The sequence below is a fragment of the Scyliorhinus canicula genome, chromosome 2 (assembly GCF_902713615.1).
Source record: "Scyliorhinus canicula chromosome 2, sScyCan1.1, whole genome shotgun sequence".
NCBI classification, from domain to species: domain Eukaryota; kingdom Metazoa; phylum Chordata; class Chondrichthyes; order Carcharhiniformes; family Scyliorhinidae; genus Scyliorhinus; species Scyliorhinus canicula.
Window position 1 is genome coordinate 14,306,246 of NC_052147.1, and position 19,605 is coordinate 14,325,850.

At 42.8% G+C, this 19,605-nt stretch overlaps 1 protein-coding gene across 1 annotated transcript in view; it reads left to right on the forward strand.

Moving 5' to 3' along the window:
• Positions 1–19,605, forward strand: part of alkbh1 (alkB homolog 1, histone H2A dioxygenase) — a 48,156-nt gene that overhangs the window by 16,813 nt on the left and 11,738 nt on the right. The window contains exons 2-4 of the mRNA XM_038773772.1: positions 10,362–10,470; positions 14,022–14,184; positions 19,504–19,594. Coding sequence (XP_038629700.1) covers positions 10,362–10,470; positions 14,022–14,184; positions 19,504–19,594 — 363 coding nt within the window. The remainder of the gene's footprint in view (positions 1–10,361; positions 10,471–14,021; positions 14,185–19,503; positions 19,595–19,605) is intronic.

Sequence of the window (19,605 nt, forward strand, 5' to 3'; positions counted from 1 at the left end):
TCATTGCAGCCAGATGCGACTGAATAAGGCTTGCCAGTCTATTTACAGTTCCCTTTCTGACTGTTTTCGCTGAGTGTCATAGCAGTCTGGGGAACATGTATGTAGTGGTTTTGGCTTTCCACTCACACTTGCCAAACTTTCAATGACTTTTGTAAAACATCGATTTATTCACAATACCGAAAGCTACCATCATTCTGCCATTGCAATTTGAGTTTCAGTTTTTTTAGAATTGAAAAGATGTCAGCAAGGTAAGATATAGTTAGCATCCAACTCTCATGTGGCAGTACTTCCCTGCATATAACACACATGGACTTTGCATCCTGATTTGGCATAATTAACAAAGCCATACCTCAAAAAATCATCTTTGTACTGTTTTGTTCCCGATTTCAGTTTCTTCTTAGACTGTTCACCAGAGGCCCTGGAGCCTCTGCATGCAGCTCACACCATGCTTTGTCCTGCTATGGACTCTCCTGATCTGTTTGTGTCTCTGGCCCTCTCTTCCTTATAACAAAACAATCCATCTTCAGTTCTTCAAAGCCATATTGCCTTGCTTACTGGCAGCTAGAAAATGGAGGAATCTCTCCTCTGTGATTTTGCGCTACAAGCATGGATGTACAGGACGTGTGATACGAGTGTACGTGTGGGCGCCTGACCTGCTCTCTGTCGCCGCTTCTGGCGGGAAGACTGTATTGTTTGCCTTTAAAAGACGGTCACGGCTGTTGGGCACTTCTCCCAACACCCTTTTGCGACCCACCCATGGGTCACAACCCGCAATTTGAAAAACCCTGATATAGATTGTGTTAACTTGGATCAGAAAATGGCACTCACCAGGGGTGATATCTAAACAGAAACTTTCAGAGGCAGAATAAACTCAACAACTCAATGATTTTCCTTCCAATCTCAATTTTTCATTACCTTCTGCTACATCTGCTCTTTTCTGTCCTGTTGTTTGTCCCCCCAACTTTATGCCTTAGGTTATTTGCGCAATCAAAATTTCCTTTGAGCGACTGTCAGAAAAGTCAATATGCAGTTTGCATTTTTCACTTCCCTTTCACTGCAGTTTAACTGATACACATCTAACCGTATAACTTTGAAATTTGTGTCTGTTCTTCACTTCTTTTCCATCTTTAAGGTGCTGCGTAAACCATACTTGTCAGCATGGCTCAATTGGTAGAATTCTCACCTCCTGAATCACAAGATTCTGCATCCAAGTCCCTCTTCAGGGCTTGAGTACAAAAAGCAAGCATTCCAGTTATAGTATATAGTCAATAGTATTGAGGGAATTCTGCACAATTGGAGGGTGCTGCCTTTTGTGCAGCACCTGTGTGAGAGATTGTAAACCTGTGTGAGAGATTGTAAAAAACCCAATGGCACTGTTTCAAGAGCAGGACGGTTACATCAGTGTCTTGGCCCTTATTTATTTTTCAATCAACATTACAAAAGCACATAATCTGGTCTTCACCACATTGCTGCTTGTGAGAGTTCGCTCTGCACAAATTGGCTGCCACACTTCCTAGATTGCAAAACTGGCTACATTTCAAAAATTAAGCACTGTAAAGCGAGATGTCAAATTGACACGAAAAAGGCTATTTCTTTCATAATATCGCCTTCTTTGACTCGGAGTTGATTTCTGTCTGATTAGGTTCCAGGGAAGCATCTTTGCAGGCCTTACTATGTTGAAGATGCCTATGTAATTCTATGTGTCTCAAAATACAGCTCACAAAGAAAATAAAGTATAAAAGCACTACTTCCTAGTTGTGTATGTCTTGATGGACAAAAATATCTTTACCAACAGAACTATCACTTTCAAGTGTTGAAATCAATGTAGTACATTTCTGAATAGATGCTGAGAGAATGTTTTCCTTCTGGGGGAGTTTCAAACTCAGGGACAGAGTTTCAAAATTAGGCCTCTCCCATTTAAGACTGAAATGAAGAGAACTCTTTTTCTCTGAGGGTTGTTAGCATGTGGTATTCTCTTTTCCAGAGAATCCTGGATGCTGTGTAATTGATTATATTCATGGCTGAGTTGGATAGATTTTTGATCGACGGAATCAAGGTTATTCATGGGGAAGACAGGAAAGTTGAGTTAAGGCCACAATCAAATCAGCCATGATCTTACTAAATGGTGCAGCATGCTCGAGGGGCCGAATGATCTACTGCTAATTCTTGTGTTCTCTTAATGCCAATGGAGGTTCTTCTCACACCGTACACACATCCAGCAAAATACAAGATAAAAACCTGCCATCTGACGATTCTCTCTCACTGTGAGCCTCCAACGCTTTTATCGCTTCTTCTTGATCTTCATGCTTTCAAATTCTAAGTTTATTAAGAACAGTTCACTACTTCTTAACTTTGTTGCTTTTTTGATGTTGGCAATGCAAATCCTGTGGCCCTTGGCCCTCCCTTTTGTATTCCCCAATAAAGAAAAGTATTTTCACATTGCACAGAAGCTCTATGAATAAAATAGTCAATACTGGGCAGTTTTAAGCTATGTACTAGCTTCCAACAGAAGCTCAGATCCCTGTGCACACTCATACAAGCAGAAAGCTTAAAGCCAAATGATAGACAGTTGTCATCCCTGAGGCTATCTTTTAACCCTCCCTTGGGTTGAACGGATGTCCTAATACAACATGCCAGTCAGTGTTTTTTAAATTGAACAAATTCAAAATAACTTAAACTGAAATATCTCTGGAGTAAAATAAAATGATCTGCTTTGGGAGAGTATTTGGTTTTAAGAATGGAGATTGGATTGGATTGATTGGATTTGTTTATTGTCACGTGTACCGAGGTACAGTGAAAAGTATTTTTCTGCCAGCAGCTCAACAGATCATTAAGTACATGGGAAGAAAAGGGAATAAAAGAAAATACATAATAGGGCAACACAAGATATACAATGATATACTGGCATCGGATGAAGCATACAGGGTGTAGTGTTAACGAGGTCAGTCCACAAGAGGGTCATTTAGGAGTCTGGTGACAGTGGGGAAGAAGCTGTTTTTGAGTCTGTGCGTGTTCTCAGACTTCTGTATCTCCTGCCTGATGAAAGAAGTTGGAGGAGGGAGTAAGCCGGGTGGGAGGGATCTTTAATGAGGGATCTTTAATTATGCTGCCCGCTTTCCCCAGGCAGCGGGAAGTGTAGATGGAGTCAATGGATGGGAGGCAGGTTCGTGTGAAGGACTGGGCGGTATTCATGACTCTCTGAGTTTCTTGCGGTCTTGGGCCGAGCAGTTGTCATACCAGGCTGTGATGCAGCCCGATTGGATGCTTTCTATGGTGTAAAAGTTGGGAAAGGTTAATGTGGACATGCCGAATTTCCTTAGTTTCCTGAGTTTGCATTTATTATCTCTTTTCTCATCTGGATAAAGTTACTGTAAAGAGTTAATTTTTGTTGATTTTATTAGTTGAAATAGTTCTGGGGAGGTGTGGCAAGTTGAGCGAAACATGAGTATCATAGCAAATACTAAAACATTGTGGGTTAATGGTCACATCTATATTAGTGTCAACGTATCCTTGAATTTTTCTTTGGGTTGCACGGCTAATTTGTTTAAGTGCACAGCCCTTAACTTTTTTTTTGCGACTGTGTACACAAAGTAATTTAAAGGGGCCAACTTGGGTGCAGCCTGCACAGGAATATTTAGATTGTTGCACACTGACACAGCCAGAGGGACCATTGATTAGTGTGACTCCTTCCATATTGGCTTAGCATTTTCACTGCACCAGTTCTCCTGATTTAAACCCATCAGCACTCGTATAAACCAAAAGTGTCTAAGGTTAATCATTGTTTGTAATTATTTTAATTTTTAGGAGACGTTCCAGTTGTGACTATTCTCTTTCAATCTCCTTGAGCCACTGTAAATTATCATTTTTATATACTCTAGCATAATTACATCCAGCCTGGAGTTGAACACTGTTGCAGCCTAATCTAATTTTAAACTGTGCTTTTGCAAGGTTATGATTGCCTTGCATAATGTGCACTTGCATTTTACTGAGGCTGTAATATTCCTTCATTGCTTCCTTCAATTGGCGCATGCTGCATTCCCTGTAGGGATATTCAGTATAATTGGTTTTTTTGCCAGTCGACTGTCAAGATGGTCTGAGCTTTGAAAAGACAAAACATTTATGAAATTATTTCTCGAAGAATAATTATTCTTCGAGAAATAATTATTCCCGTGCACTGATAGTAAACCTTGCACTACCATCACCCATGCTTTTAACAATTAATAAGGTTGCTACCCATGTCAGGAATTTGCACAGAAAGTAATAGATACGCAGTATTTATTTTGTGTGCATAATATTACTTTTCATATAATTTTTAAATTATGTGGCACGGTAGCACAGTGGTTAGCACTGTTGCTTCACAGCTTCAGGGTCCAGATTCAATTCCCGGCTTGGGTCACTGTCTGTGCGGAGACTGCACGTTCTCCCCGTGTCTGGGTGGGTTTCCTCCGGGTGCTCCGGTTTCCTCCCACGAGCCCCAATTTCCATTGTTTTTGACAATAAAGATTAGTATTATCGTTATCCATCCTAATTATCCTCTTGGTGAATTCATTTACTTGGTGTGTATCTATCAGCGTATTATTTCCTGACTGAAATGAAAGGGAGGGCCATTACGCCTAACTCTCTTCCAGGGACATTCCATAATGCATTACTGGCAGATGGAAGACTGGTTTGGAGTCATCCTCTATCTTGCGCCCGCTCACCCGCACGTGCTATCCCTGTCCTTAACAGTTAAGAGCTGTTCAGATAAGTGATTGGTGGCCTGGTGCTTGGGAAGCAACTTTATCTGTGGAAAAAGTGCAGATGTTTCATTTCAGATCAAAGGAAATGGTGAGACCAAACATTCAGCACATGAAGAAAGACTAAAGATGGAATTATCAAAGTTAAGAAATGGTAACTGTTAACGGAAACAGCAAATATATGAAGCTCAATTTAAATAATTGAAAGGAACAATGCTCACAATCCTCATTGAAAGCCCTGGAGAAGAAGGTGTAGCAATTCAGTCAATTCAAAAACAATGGAAATTAGTATTGGGTGTGCAAACTGGTGGAATTTTCCGAATTTAGATTGATGTCCTTGGCTTAAACTTGACTGCTGCAAAGTTCATTTTAATATGTAGGAAGAGCAGAGAGGAAGGTAGAGCCTTGAAGAAGCCATGGGCACTGAGCAAAATATCATGGTTAAAGCATTAACTACAGCCCTGAGGACGATGGGATAGCCATAAACATAGATTTGATGGATGTCATTGTGATATTGACTTGATTCGAAATGTGTGATGCCAGACCCTCTTAAAAGCTATAGAGATGTCTATGGAAATAACAGATTATTAGGTAGAAGACAGCGTCAAACAGTTATAATGTAAGAGTACACTGATATATACTGAAAGCACAGCATGAACCATTTAGAAAAGTCATGTGCACCCTGAGCTCTTGTATATGGTTAATTTAATCCAGCACTGGTGTGAAAATACAGTCTTAACAGTTCTAACAGACTTGTTCAGACTACTTTGAGCCACCTAGGGTGAAGACAGTCTATTTCTGTTCTTCAATCATCTAGTTGTTCGATACTGTTACATCAAAGCGGGATGGCGCGTGAAAATCCTCTATTTTAGACACAGCTTGTGCCTTTTTAAAAAGTCAAATCTTTCTATTTAGAACATTATTCTTGTGGTGCACTAAATCCCACTAGCATTGAGATTCTCTTCAATTGTTTGCCAATAAGTGATTAAATTGATCCTGACACAGGATTTGCCGTTTTCTGCATTTAATTCCATGGCCACACACATTCTTTTACCACTAGTTTGACCTTTGAGATTGAATAGCACACTGGGGAGAATTTGGCCAACGTCTATGGGAAACTTAAGTGGCCTAAAAACCAAGGAATTATGTGTGTCGCAGTATTTGACACTTGAACGGCAAGTTGTTTCTAGATTTCAGTTATCTTAGAAGTGGCAGACTGCATTTTGTACAAAAATAATATTTTTATAATTGCAATACCTGCTTCCTATTCCCCCCCCCCCCCCCTTTCTCTGGAGACAATATAGATATTCAGTGTCCATTCTTATTCATTACACAGATGCGTGTTTTTATAGCAATGTAGAGGGGTTTTTTTAATCCCGAGACTTTGGAGTCAATGATTTCAATATCTTTAGTGATTGGGAATAGGGAGAAAGATGATCCCCGATTCCTGCTGCAGCAATGTTGGATGTTACTGAATATTGTCTCTTGTTCCTCGGTGTCATGTTGTTCTTGCAGCTGCCAAATTGGACCTGACAGCAGAAAGGCCACAGTGTAAGATCTGTTACTGATCTGCCTTCAACATTGTACTGCTTGGTGGCTCAGGTAGCCTGCACTCATTGATTGAGACATCACCTCTGGGTACAGAGTGAAACCTTCCACCGTTTAACAACACTCTAATTTTTACACCACGAGTTAGATTCTGCTCTCTTGCTGTCAACATGTAGAATTTCTGAGAATTACATGAAAAAAGAATCAATATTAGCAGGAAATATATTTGACCTTTTCAGTGTTGAATTATATAAGGCAAAGGGGCCGTCAGGAGTTTTTCACTTCTTATACCTGCTGCCTAATTCAAAATTGCACTAATTCATGAAATGCCAAGTTTTTAATGTGTAGTTTTTTTTCCCCAGTCAATATTACTTTCCCCTGTTCTACATCACTAATTCCATCTGCCATAGTTTTTTAGTACAATTTTTAAAATTTCTAGTTCACGGCAGGAGTTCGCGCTCAATCAGGGCTGAAAGACTCTGACCATTGCGATTCACTTTTCGTACCGGCAACGGACTCTTGCCCATGGGTTTCTCAGTGACGTGGGATGGCGTCAATGGGAAAGCGGTGAGAAGACAATATCCCGCCGCCAGCGAACGGGCTACTGCCAAGCAACACGCAAAACCAGCCACAGAAATGTGATGCTGAACTAAATTGTCAACATTAAAATGATTAAGCTGAATGTTCATAGCTGGCTGTTGGGGGCAGCACGGTAGCACAGTGGTTAGCATAATTGCTTCACAGCTCCAGGGTCCCAGGTTGGATTCCCGGCTTGGGTCACTGTCTGTGCGGAGTCTGCACGTTCTCCCCGTGTGTGCGTGGGTTTCCTCCGGGTGCTCCGGTTTCCTCCCACAGTCCAAAGATGTGCAGGTTAGGTGGATTGTCTCGCAAGGCTGTGTACTTAGCCCCCTACTCTACTCCCTGTACACACACGACTGCGTGGCAAAACTTGGTTCCAACTCCATCTACAAGTTTGCTGATGATACAACCATAGTGGGCCGGATCTCGAATAACGAGGAGTCTGAATACAGGAGGGAGATAGAGAACCTAGTGGAGTGGTGTAACGACAACAATCTCTCCCTCAATGCCAGCAAAACTAAAGAGCTGGTCATCGACTTCAGGAAGCAAAGTACTGTACACACCCCTGTCAGCATCAACGGGGCCGAGGTGGAGATAGTTAGCAGTTTCAAATTCCTAGGGGTGCACATCACCAAAAATCTGTCCTGGTCCACTCACGTCGACGCTATCACCAAGAAAGCACAACAGCGCCTATACTTCCTCAGGAAACTAAGGAAATTCGGCATGTCCACATTAACCCTTACCAACTTTTACAGATGCACTATAGAAAGCATCCTATCGGGCTGCATCACAGCGTGATATGGCAACTGCTCGGCCCAGGACCGCAAGAAACTTCAGAGAGTCGTGTATACCGCCCAGTCCATCACACGAACCTGCCTCCCATACATGGACTCCATCTACACCTCCCGCTGCCGGGGGAAAGCGGGCAGCATAATCAAGGATCCCTCCCACCCGGCTTACTCACTTTTCCAACTTCTTCCATCGGGCAGGAGATACAGAAGTCTGAGAACACGCACGAACAGACTCAAAAACAGCTTCTTCCCCACTGTCACCAGACTCCTAAATGACCCTCTTATTGACTGACCTCATTAACACTACACCCTGTATGCTTCAACCGATGCCAATGCTTATGTAGTTACATTGTATATATTGTGTTGTCCTATTATGTATTCTCATGTATTTTCTTGAATTTTGTTTAATTCCCTTTTCTTCCATGTACTGAATGATCTGTTGAGCTGCTTGCAGAAAAATACTTTTCACTGTACCTGGGTAGACGTGACAATAAACAAATCCAATCCAATCCAATCCTTAGTGTCCAAAATTGCCTTTAGTGTTGGGTGGGGTTACTGGGTTATGGGGATCGGGTGGAGGTGTGGGGTTGGGTAGGGTGCTCATTCCAAGAGCCAGTGTAGACTCAATGGGCCAAATGGCCTCCTCCTGCACTGTAAATTCTATGATTAGTATTGCAGCCATATGGCCCATTGTATAGTAACACAAAATATATTTAAGATAATCTTGAAATATAATGACATACATTTGGCAAATGAATTTCAACAGAGATAAACATGAGATATTACATTTTGGAAAGAAAAATACAGATGTTGCATATTACTTAGAAAATCTAAATTGGATCTGGGAGTACCAATACACAGATCACTAAGACTTGTGACACAAGTTAACAAGGCCATCAAAAATAAGGAAATTAAGCACTAAGGTTAATTTCTGGAGGAATAGAATTGAAAAGTAAAGAAGTTATGCTGTACTTCAAACCCACAACTTCTACCACCTAGAAGGACAAGGACAGCAGGTGCATGTGAACACCCCCATCTGCATGACCCCTCCAAGTCACACCATCTTGATTTGGAACTATACCACCGTTCCTTCACTGATAGTGAGTCAAAATCCTGGAACTCCCTCCCTAACAACACTGAGGGTGTACCTACACCACAAGGATTGCAGCTCACCATTACCTCTCATGGGCATTTGGGGATGGGCAATAAACGCTGGCCTTGCCAGCAATGCCCACATGTCATGAACAAATATATTTTCAAAAACTTGTATCATACCTTGGTTAAACCACACCCGGAGTACTGAGTGTAATTCTGATTGCTATACTAAGTTAATTTGTAGCGGGTTTTTCAGAGAGTTTCCAGCCGGTGAGTTCCCCATTGCTATTCAATGACACTTTGTCATTTTTTGGGGCCCTAGGGAGTTTATTACCAGTTTAGCCCACACTTAGAAGTTTTGTTTAACGCTGAGGAACTGAACTCATGAATCGGGCTGACATTTTGAAAGGGTGCCCCAATGTCTAAGTGACCTCACACACCCCCACCCAAGGACAATGTCACACACACACACACACCCCCCCCCCCCACCTCACACACACACACACACACAAATGGACGCTATCTCACACCCTCAAGTGAGGACACCCCGCAATGGGGTCCTTGGGGGTCCCCTCTCTTCAGGTCCTACCAAGCCCTCTTACAGCACTCCCTCACTTCTAGGACCCCCACCCAACTTCCTGGAGTCCCCTACTTACCTGCCCTGCGCTCCCCCACCCTTCAAACCCCACCCCCTCCACCATAATTTCATGGACATGGCCCCCTGGCCCTTGGCAGTGCTACCCTGGCACTCGGGCAGTGCTCCTGCCAGCTTGGCAGTGCCATCCAGACACCTTGACAGTGCCAGGGTGGCAGTGCCAAGGTGTCAGCTGGGCAGTGCCAAGGTGCCCATATTCAAGGGGGCGGGCAAGGGAGCCACCCCGCACTTACCCTGACCACCCAGGGGTCTCTGTTGGCCTGGGAGAACCCCCCTGGCGTCTTTCGGCTGGTCCACATTTGTGTGAACCAGTGCCAATCGGTGCCTGGCTGCAGGCTCCCTGGGGGGCTGGAGAATCAAAGAAGACTGGTGGATATCGGGTAAGTAGGTTTACAACCTACTTCCAAAAGTGTCATTCAGTCCCGTCTATTTGGGGAGGAGTTCCGACTCGGACGTCTCGTGGGACTTCGGAGAATCTCGCGAGGCACGGTGCCTGTCGGGTGGCTCGCTGCATGCCTCTCCCGGGAATTTCCGGCAACGTCGTGCTCTCGTTTGAACATAACTCAACTGTAGAATCACGCCCATTGCTTTTGGAAGATATAACAGGAGTGTACCATTCAGCCCCACAAGCCTGTTTTGGCATTCAGTTATATCATGGCTGATTGACTTAGCCTCAACAGGGTTCGAGAGTTCCCCATCATGTGTGTGAAGAAGTACTTCCAGATTTCATCCCTGAACAGCCTAGCTCTAATTTTAAGGTTATGCCTCATATTCTGGAATTCTCCACCAGAAGAAATAATTTCTTTCTATCTACCTTATCAAGTCCTTTATTCAAACTGAACATTTCAATCTGATCGCTCCTTAATCTTCTACTCAAGGGAATACAATATTCAATAATCACTTTTATAATTCTAATGGTCTGTCGAATCATTATGTAACCTTTTCTTTCCCTTGCAGGTATTGATTGCACCACTTAATGTGACCTCCATCAGTGACCAGGATGCATGTAAAGCTGGACTGCAGCCAGTTTGCAAATGGAAAGCATATAGTTTAGATGGCTATCCAGGTACTGTACACCATCCAACCTGAGCATGTCACAGTAACCAACCATTGTCAATGAAATGTGAATGGAATTATTATATATGTGGCTTCAAATGGGCAGCCTGACCAGTCTTAAATCTCGCATGAGCTGAATCTGGCATTGGAGAACCCTCACTTTGCAGTTTTAAAATAAATATGAATAGAACTGTACAGCACGGAAGGAGGCCATTCGGCCCATTGTACCTGTGCCATCTCTTTGAAAGCCGGGAAACAGGTCGTACGAGTCTGCCCTTGGCCTTTTGAATGAAGATGGGGCTTGAGTCAGGCAATGTTGCTCGTGAAACAGCAAGCACTGTCCGGATGACTGGGCTGCGCGCAATTAGGAAAACTCCTGATCAGTTAAATAGATTTTTTTGCATCCGCTTTAGGGAATGGTGTTCTGATATCTTTTGTCAATCCTTTCTAAGGATCTGTTTATCTCAGGATATTGCTCCATCAGAACTTTTACTTTGTACTTTTCTAGATGGCTATACTTATCATGCCATTAATAGATGTCACTGTTGAATCTGGGGCATTCACAGTCTCTACCCCATTCTCTCGTATTTCCTCTCTCTCTATTTCCTCTGCTGGTTTCTAGATTAAATAATAGTGAAAAGCTCTGTACTGTAATAGTGAAAATTTCTGTGCTTTCCAAGAAGAGAATGGTGGAGAATATTTATTTCAGTCACTTGTAAAGCAAGAGCACTTATGTTTGAGCTTTCATTACTCTGCTGATACTTTGTGTATGTTTCCAAATATTCTGCATTCAAAACTTCCTGCTTTACAAATACTAAATAAAGGGCCTCTTATTTCTGAAAGAGCACGTCGGTTTTCTGGAAGCAATAAGTAGTTTCTTATCCTTTAGGACCTTGAAAGGTTCCAGTGAACACTCTGACTAATGTGAAGGATTCCTATTGTAAGAGTCAAGAAGGTGAGGATCCAAATTCAGAATGCCAGGAGGAGAGGAGTGTGAATGTCAACATGTAACAGTAGCACGTGGGTAGATAAAATCATTAAAAAGAGTCAATAGTGTTTTGAATTTAATAAATAAGAGCACAGAGTCACAGATTGTTACAATGTAGAAGGAGGCTATTTGACCCATCATGCCTGCACCAGCCCCAAATGAACAATTCCCTTAGTGTGGTTCTCTGACCTTCTCCTCTTAACCCTGAATAGCCTTCCTTTTCAAATAACAGTCTAATTCCCTCTTGAATGCTTCGATTGAACCTGCCTCCACCACACTCTCAAGCACCACATCCCATACTGCAACCACTCGCTGCGTGAAAAAGCTTTTTCTCCTATTGCTTTTGCTTCTTTTGCCAATTACTTTAAATCTGACCTAGCATAGGGTACAATAGTAGCTGAGAATAGTAAAGTTTGCACTAGGCAACAAAGACAGAAATAAGTGTCTTTCCCTCCTCCCCTGACCAAGACTGATTATTCTTGCCTCTATAATGTAGCCATCTGGGATGGCCACGTCCCGATTACAAAATGGACACTTTGCAAAGAATGCAGGGAAAATGGACAATACTGAGAAAGCAAGCAGGTGCAAGGTTTGTCTGTTGATTGGAGCTGTAGCTCCCAGACAAGACCGATACTGCAAAGCTATTACCATACTAATGAGCCATCTCCGGGGACAAAAAAGTAACATTTAGGTAAACGATACTAAGGCAGTCACTCCGGCGCCAGAGGAGACTAGAACAAAGCAGGCCAACAGCCACCTAGGACACGCCCAGCATTCAGGGCACCCACCCCTTTACTGGAGGAAATCGATAGAAATGATCAAGAAACGGTCCAATTAATTGGGGCCAAGTTCAAGGCCCGCCCAAAAGCCGCGAAGCCCCCTTCAGGTATAAGAAGAAGCCCCTGAGAGAGAATTGCTCTCTTGGCCTTGGCTCTCAGCGAGGAGAGACGTGCCAAGCAGCTGCACCAGAACAAGTAAGTCCAAAGTCAACGCACGCTACGAGACAGACACTCCTAGCTACTATTCTGTACCAGCTCAACCCAGCAGCGTCAGAACCGGACAACGGCCATTGTTCCTCTGACTGAGTGGGCTCCCAAAGCTAAGTATAGGCTTTAGTAGTAGTGATAGTTTAGTTGGTAGAGTTTTGTGCATGAGTATATTTGACTGTGTGTGTAAATAAAAGAGCATTGATTTAGAACTTACTAACTGGTGTATCGAGTCTTTGATCAGTATTCGGGTTTGAATCTTGTGGCGGTATCGAAAGATACCTGGCGACTCTTGAGCAAATGTAATTAGAATTAAGGAAGGCGACCATATTAACCGCCATAAACAGAGCCAATTAAAGAGAGAACACAACGAGCAACAATGGATACTGACACAAATTCTAATTTCAGATAGGCAAAGAGTGCTGCTCAGCACTTGATCTTCTCCAGCACATTTTTCCAATAACATTAGCCATACTGTCCACCCCTGGTAGATGGTAATCTCAAGGTGCGTTATGAATTGGACAGATTTAAAAGAGTAGTATGCTGAGGAAAGGCTATTTTTCCGCGAGCACCGTTTCATGAAGACCATCCTAATGATCCAACTTTAATGTTAACATAAAGATGTGCTGGCACATCCCCTACAAACTAGGTCATTACATTTTTTTCTCAGTGTACCTTTCATCATGATGTACCATATCTACCCACGGCCAAACCTATTGAGCAAACAATTCATGTTGGCACTAGTTTCCTGATTTTATCCAATATCCCATATGTATTGGTGAGAAAAACCATGATTTCTACTGAGGGGACCTGGTGAGATGATTTAACATGAAGCCAGCAGCCCTACACACTGTCAGGGGCGGGCCCACCTCTGCTGGGCCAAGAAACTATGACTGGATTTTACAGTCGCCAGGCAGCTAACAGATGAGATGAAGGCTTCCACTAAGAACTGCCAGTCATTCAATTGACTAACGTTTCTCCCGATCTTACTACCACCAGGACTGGTGGCCATGGCTGGCACTGTAATCAGGGGCCAGGCAGGTGGAGTGGCCTTACCAGGGCCTGTACTGGCAGGGGGTTACTCTTCAAGCGGGGTTGGGGCCCTTTTCACTAGGGAGACCTTTTCGTTGGCCACAAGATTTCTGATCCCTTCCTGCTCCCAATCGCAGCAAGGCAGCCAACTGTTTATCAGGTAGTCACGCCATGTGACTTAGACACTCCAAAGCCATTAGTAAAATAGCAACGTGGTGGGAAGAAGCACTTAAGTGGCCTCAATTGGATAGGTGAGCCAACATCTAACCCACTGCTGGTGAAATGCAAAAGGAGGCAGTTAGGCAAAGGGCATGGCACACCCTGTCATTCTATCCAACTTTACACTACTTCCCAGGAGTAGGTGGTGGGTGGGGAAGGAGGAGTAGAATTCCAGTTAGAGACACACAGGGCTGGATTCTCCCACCCTGCCCGCCGCAAGAACGCCACAAGTGAGCCATGTATAATGGAAAAGTCCATTGACCTCGGGCAGGATTCTCCGGTGGCCGGGTGTACCCTGCAGACTATTTTATCTATTCGATTCTGTCTTTCTATTAGGGTTCATGTTCATTTCGGATCCATTTCTTCCTGGATGGCAGCGTTATTGGGCAAAACAATGCTTGAAAATCTACCCTCGGAAACCAAACGTCTGCAACCTGGACCTTCACATGTCACGAGAGGAAACCACAGACCTTTGGGAGCAGAGTAGAGAACAGCTGAGGTAACTTGAAAACTGGCAAATATCCTCGCAATTGATAAGTCTTGTTTTTTTTTCCTAATTTGTGGTCTTTATTTGCATCTTGCAATCACAGGATCTGGATGTAACCCAAAGACTCCGTCTGTAGCGAGTTACATAGATACATAGGAGCAGGAGGAGGCCTTTTGGCCCTTCAAGCCTGCTCTGCCATTCATCACGATCATGACTGATCATCCAACTCAATAGCCTAGTCCTGCTTTCTCCCCAAATCTTATGCAGAGTCATGTGGCGGCTATGATTTTATACACTTTCCAGGCGTTCTTTAATCTATGTGGAGGATTATTGCACTTTTGGAGAAGTCGATATTCATTTATTTCTCCTGTCTCTCACCCCCAGCCACGCACAGCTCTCAGCGTCAAAAACTGTGCAAACCTCTTTGCTGCTGGTGTGTGTCAATAGCGTATATAGGACAAACCCTGTTTGTAACCCTTCTGTTCCTTTCCTCTGTTGTCACGGATATGCCACCACCCTTTCACCCAGCCTTACCGTCCTCCAATTTCAATCCTTCTCAAAACAAAATACTGTGGACCTCAACTAAAACATTTTTTTTACTTAAAACAGATTTAATAAATTCTAACATGAACATTAATAGAACACAATGTAAATAGTAAATTATCACACAAATTACATTGGGAGTTATGCGCTGAACCACCAGCTAGAGTATTGAAAAGGGCGTGTGTGCCTTGGTGGAGCCCTCTCTGCACAATGCACATTTGCAATCCTCCCACTTCGCTAGTAAGATAAATGGTCCTTTCTATTTCTCCATCCCTACAGGAAAAATACCTGTTTTTCTAGTTTCCATTTGCTGATTCTACCTGATAGTACACCGAAGATTTGCGAAATACATCACGGGCTCAGTCTTTGGGTAGCACTCGAATGCTGCTAATCTGCCAAATAAATGTAATGTTTTTGAGATGCACATCTGATCCATCTGAACAGAGTTAAAACAGTGTAATAACAAATGTGTTTCCAGCACTTTGAATATTGTTGATATTCTATGCTGCAGCCTGCTTCTCAATCACTTAATAATTTTACTGAATCTTTCCACCGGTTCCAAATTTAAAACAAAAATCTGAACTTCGTATCTTGTGAATAAACTGGTTTTATTTACTGCTAAACATGCTTCTTTGATCCACCTTGATATCATCCAGGATACCAGTGTACAGAAATTCGCTTTACAGTTGATATGGAATCCTTTTTCTTTGAAGTATGAAGTAATCAGCACTAATCCTTAAATAATAGATACAAGTTAGGATCTCTTTGAGTATACAACTAAATGTGCTTTGACTCCAAAAGCAGGAACAGAGAAAGAAAGTTAATAATGAACATCAACCCTCTGACTACCACTAGACACAATTGTAAAGATGCCTATTAACCTATTAGCCAAACACCTTGGGCAGGACTTTCAGCCCTTCCTGCTGGCAGGATCTTAAGGTCCGACTGAAAGCGACCCTACCCATGGCAGGTTCCCCGGTGGCGGGCGATCGATGCAAGATGCCATAGACCTTGGTGGGACAGGAAGACCCTGCCGGCGGCCTATGCGAGCTGCCTCTGCCGCTAGAAACCACGCCGCAGCCTCAACCCCTGTTCTTTATTCATTTAAGGGGTGTTTAATAATCTTTATTGTCACAAGTAGGCTTACTTTAACACTGTAATGAAGTTACTGTGAAAAGCCCCGAGTCACCACATTCTGGCGCCTGTTCGGATACAAAGTGGGAGAATTCTGAATGTCGAATTCACCTAACAGCACGTCTTTCAGGACTTGTGAGAGGAAACCGGAGCACCCGGAGGAAACCCACACAGACACGGGGAGAACGTGCAGACTCCACACAGACAGTGACCCAAGTCGGTAATTGAACCCGGGACCCTGGTGCTGTGAAGCAACAGTGCTAGTCACTGTGCTACCGTGCGATATGCATGTCACTGGCAAGACCAGCATTGATTATCCATCCCTAATTGTCCTTGACACTGTGGCAGGTGGACACCTTCTAACACTACAGCAGTCTGTGTGGTGAAGGTATTCTAACAGTGCTGTTAGTTGGAAGTTCCAGAGTTTTGACCCACTGATGAGGAAGGAACAGTGATATTTTCCAAGTCAGCATGGTGTGTGGCTTGGAGGTGATGGTGCTGCCCTTCTTCCCCTTATGGGTGGTAGACGTCAAGGGTTTGAAGCCTTGGGTGAGTTGCTGCAGTGTATCTTGTAGATGGTACACACTGCTGCTATTGTGCACCACAAATAGATGGGATGCTCTGCCAATCAAGTGGGACTGTTTTGTCCTGGATGGTATCAAGCTTCTTGAATGTGTTCAAGCTGCACTTATCCACAGGAGGGTATTCCATCACATTCCTGATTTATGTCCTGTAGATGGTGGAAAGACTTTGGGAAAGAGGCAAGTCATTAGCTGCAGATTACCTAGCCACTGGGATGTTCTAGTATTTATATGGCTTGTGAATTTAAGTTCCTACTTAATTAAGTATTTTGGGGAAGTGATTAGACTCTAGTTTGTGATGGTAATTGCCTGGCACTTGTGTGATGTGAATATTATTTGCTACTCGTCATCCCAGATTTGAATGTTGTCCAGGTCTTGCTGTGTCTGAGCACAGGCTGTTTCACAATCTGAGGATCATCGCCAAACATCTCTTCTAATCTCAATTTTGAGGGAAGGTGGATTAAGCAGCTGAAGATCGTCAATGGAGAATATATTTTCTGTTCTTTTATGAAGAAAGGTGACAAGGAGGCTTATCTCCTCAAGTGCCAGGCAGTTACCATCACTAACTAGAGTCTAATCACTTCCCCAAAATACTTAATTATGTGGGAGCTTAAATTGACCAGCCATATGAATCATGATCACATTGATTTGAAACTTGTGCATTTTACACTTGAATGCTGCACACTACAGTATATGTACTGCCGTATAAACATTCCAGATTCCCATTACTAGCAGCATCGTGACACTCCTAATTGTACTACAAACCCTGAAGAACAAGAGCCCTAAAGGAATCTAGTAAATTTAGATGTTGAAGCCCCTAGTGGAAGAAAGAATGGCATTGAGATCCTTCTGTAATTGCGTGTATAAAGCAGGCTGGTCTTGAGAGCAGGGTTGCCCACCCACCTGTCCCAAACCACACAAGCAGTCAAAGGGGCTGACAAGGTGACCTGCTCTCATCACTTCACCAGTCTTGTGTTCCAAAAGATTTTTGTTCTGCTGGTCATGATTTGTTGCAGCCGAATTATGTATAAATTAAACTGCTATGTTTATACCACTTCGCTGTGCAACAAAACAGACTCATTCCTGGCTTTGTTTTCATTACTTTCCATTATCTTTTGTGCAATATTTATAAAATTGGCACAAACCTAATCGTAAAAAACAAACCTAATGTAACACATTTGGTACCAGTTTGACTTCTATTATACCAACACTGGAGTGATGGTTTTGTTGGAGAGATGTATAAAGAAACCAGTCCTAATGTTGAAATATGTGCCATATGTGTTCCAGTATTACACAGTTCTAGCTGATTAGCACATTGATAATGATTCCACAGTGATCTGACTCATGCAAGAATTGAATGTTCTTTTTTTCTGAATGGGCTGCCTGTACATATACCTGCTTTTTAAAAGTGCCAGGTATATATATCTACCATGAGATGTTGAGAGTAGTTTCAACAGCATAGCCAAAATATCAGATCTGGGCCAACATCAGTGGCTGAAATTGTTCTGAATCTCAGCCAGAAAATCAAGAACCTAATGTGTGCCAGCACTGGCTTTTACGGGAACTGGTTTGGATGATGTACATCCGTTTTCCACTTGATTGCCAGATGTAACCTCGCACAGAAACCGAGTTGAGAACTGGAATCACCTGTTTAAATTGCACTTCCTGTTTAATAAAGTTAAATTCACACTAAGTATTAGGAAAAATACATAAGCTCATCCTTGTCCGTCCGCCAGCCATGAACTCCATGCATGTGGATTTCAAGGAAAGACAATTTAACCCATATCTGCTTATTGAGGCAAAATTGTTGTCAAAACACTTTGGCTCTGACCTTCCTTTTTTTGCCTTCCTTCTGCCAATCAGAAATGGTGGAGGAATTATGTCATGGTTATACGCCAGCAGGTGCATTATTGTGGATTTCAGTTGATTTCATTTGAAAGCTCCTAAATCTTGCGATGCAGTGTCAAAAATCTTTTTATTTCCCGCTGTCTCTCTTATATCTCTCAATTTCTCTCTTTCTCTTCCTACTGTTCTTGTTTCCTCCCTGTTTCTCTCTTGTGTTTGTTTTTTCTTTTCCTTAAAGCAAAAAAATGTTAATCTTTGTTTTAAAATGGCACCACAAATTTTAGAGATAAAGGGCATTTCTTAATTTCTGATTTTGTTTCTTTCAACCAAATGCAATATTTGTAGGCTTTGTAAATATTACAATCTTCCAGTAGCGTATTGCAAAATAGCAGTACCATCATGTATGATGTCTAAAAATAAAGCGTGCAGTTTCAAAATGCCAAACTGATCGATGCATGCAGCCTGTACTCTTAACGGTGTGTGCTTTGAGGCCCTGAGCTGCCAATCATTACCCGCTTCTTTTATTTGGTTGGGTGAGTTTCTCGTCCAACCTTGCCCAGAATACTGGATGTTGTACTGTGTGGACATGGACCATGAAATCTCATGGGTGAGGAAAAGGTGCAGACTGACTGGATGTACGCTAGCGAGGTGCGGTCCCAAGCTGTATCCTTGAGCCACTGACCCTCTTGAATGAAAGTGCCTGGGTGGGAGATGTTTGTCTCCTCCGAGCAGATAATAACTCCATGATTGTGTTAGTACTTCCTAACTTCCATGCACCTTGCATCACACAAACCAAGAATGTTGATTGATAATCTGCATATCTTTTGAATGATATTTTATGCTTTCCCTGCTTGATAGAATGTTGTATCATTCCAATTAGCAATTCTTTTGGTGTCAGTTTTTATTTCCTTTTGCATGTTCTTCAAGCTTTTGAGGGGTGTTCAGTAGCATGATGACAATCCGGTCCACCTACAGTTTGTGGTAGCTATCCCATTCTCGCTGTTGCGTTGATAAGAATGGTTTGTACTAACCATATTGGACCAGAGCAAAGGGAAGTATGAGGTGGTTTCCTTTTCCCTTCCTCAAGTGTTCTTTTTATTTCAAATGATGTGGTCGTTATTGGCAAAGCCAGAATTTGTTGCCCATTTCTAAACCCTAAAAATTCAGGCATGAAATGGGAATGAAAAGTGAAGTGAATTTTTTTTATGGAACTTCCTATATTTTCCAGGCTAAAAGCCCCTGGTAAACGAGAGGCTAAAAGCTTGCTGGAGAAGTTGCGATGGGTTACCCTCGGATATCATTACAACTGGGAGACTAAGGTAATTTTGCT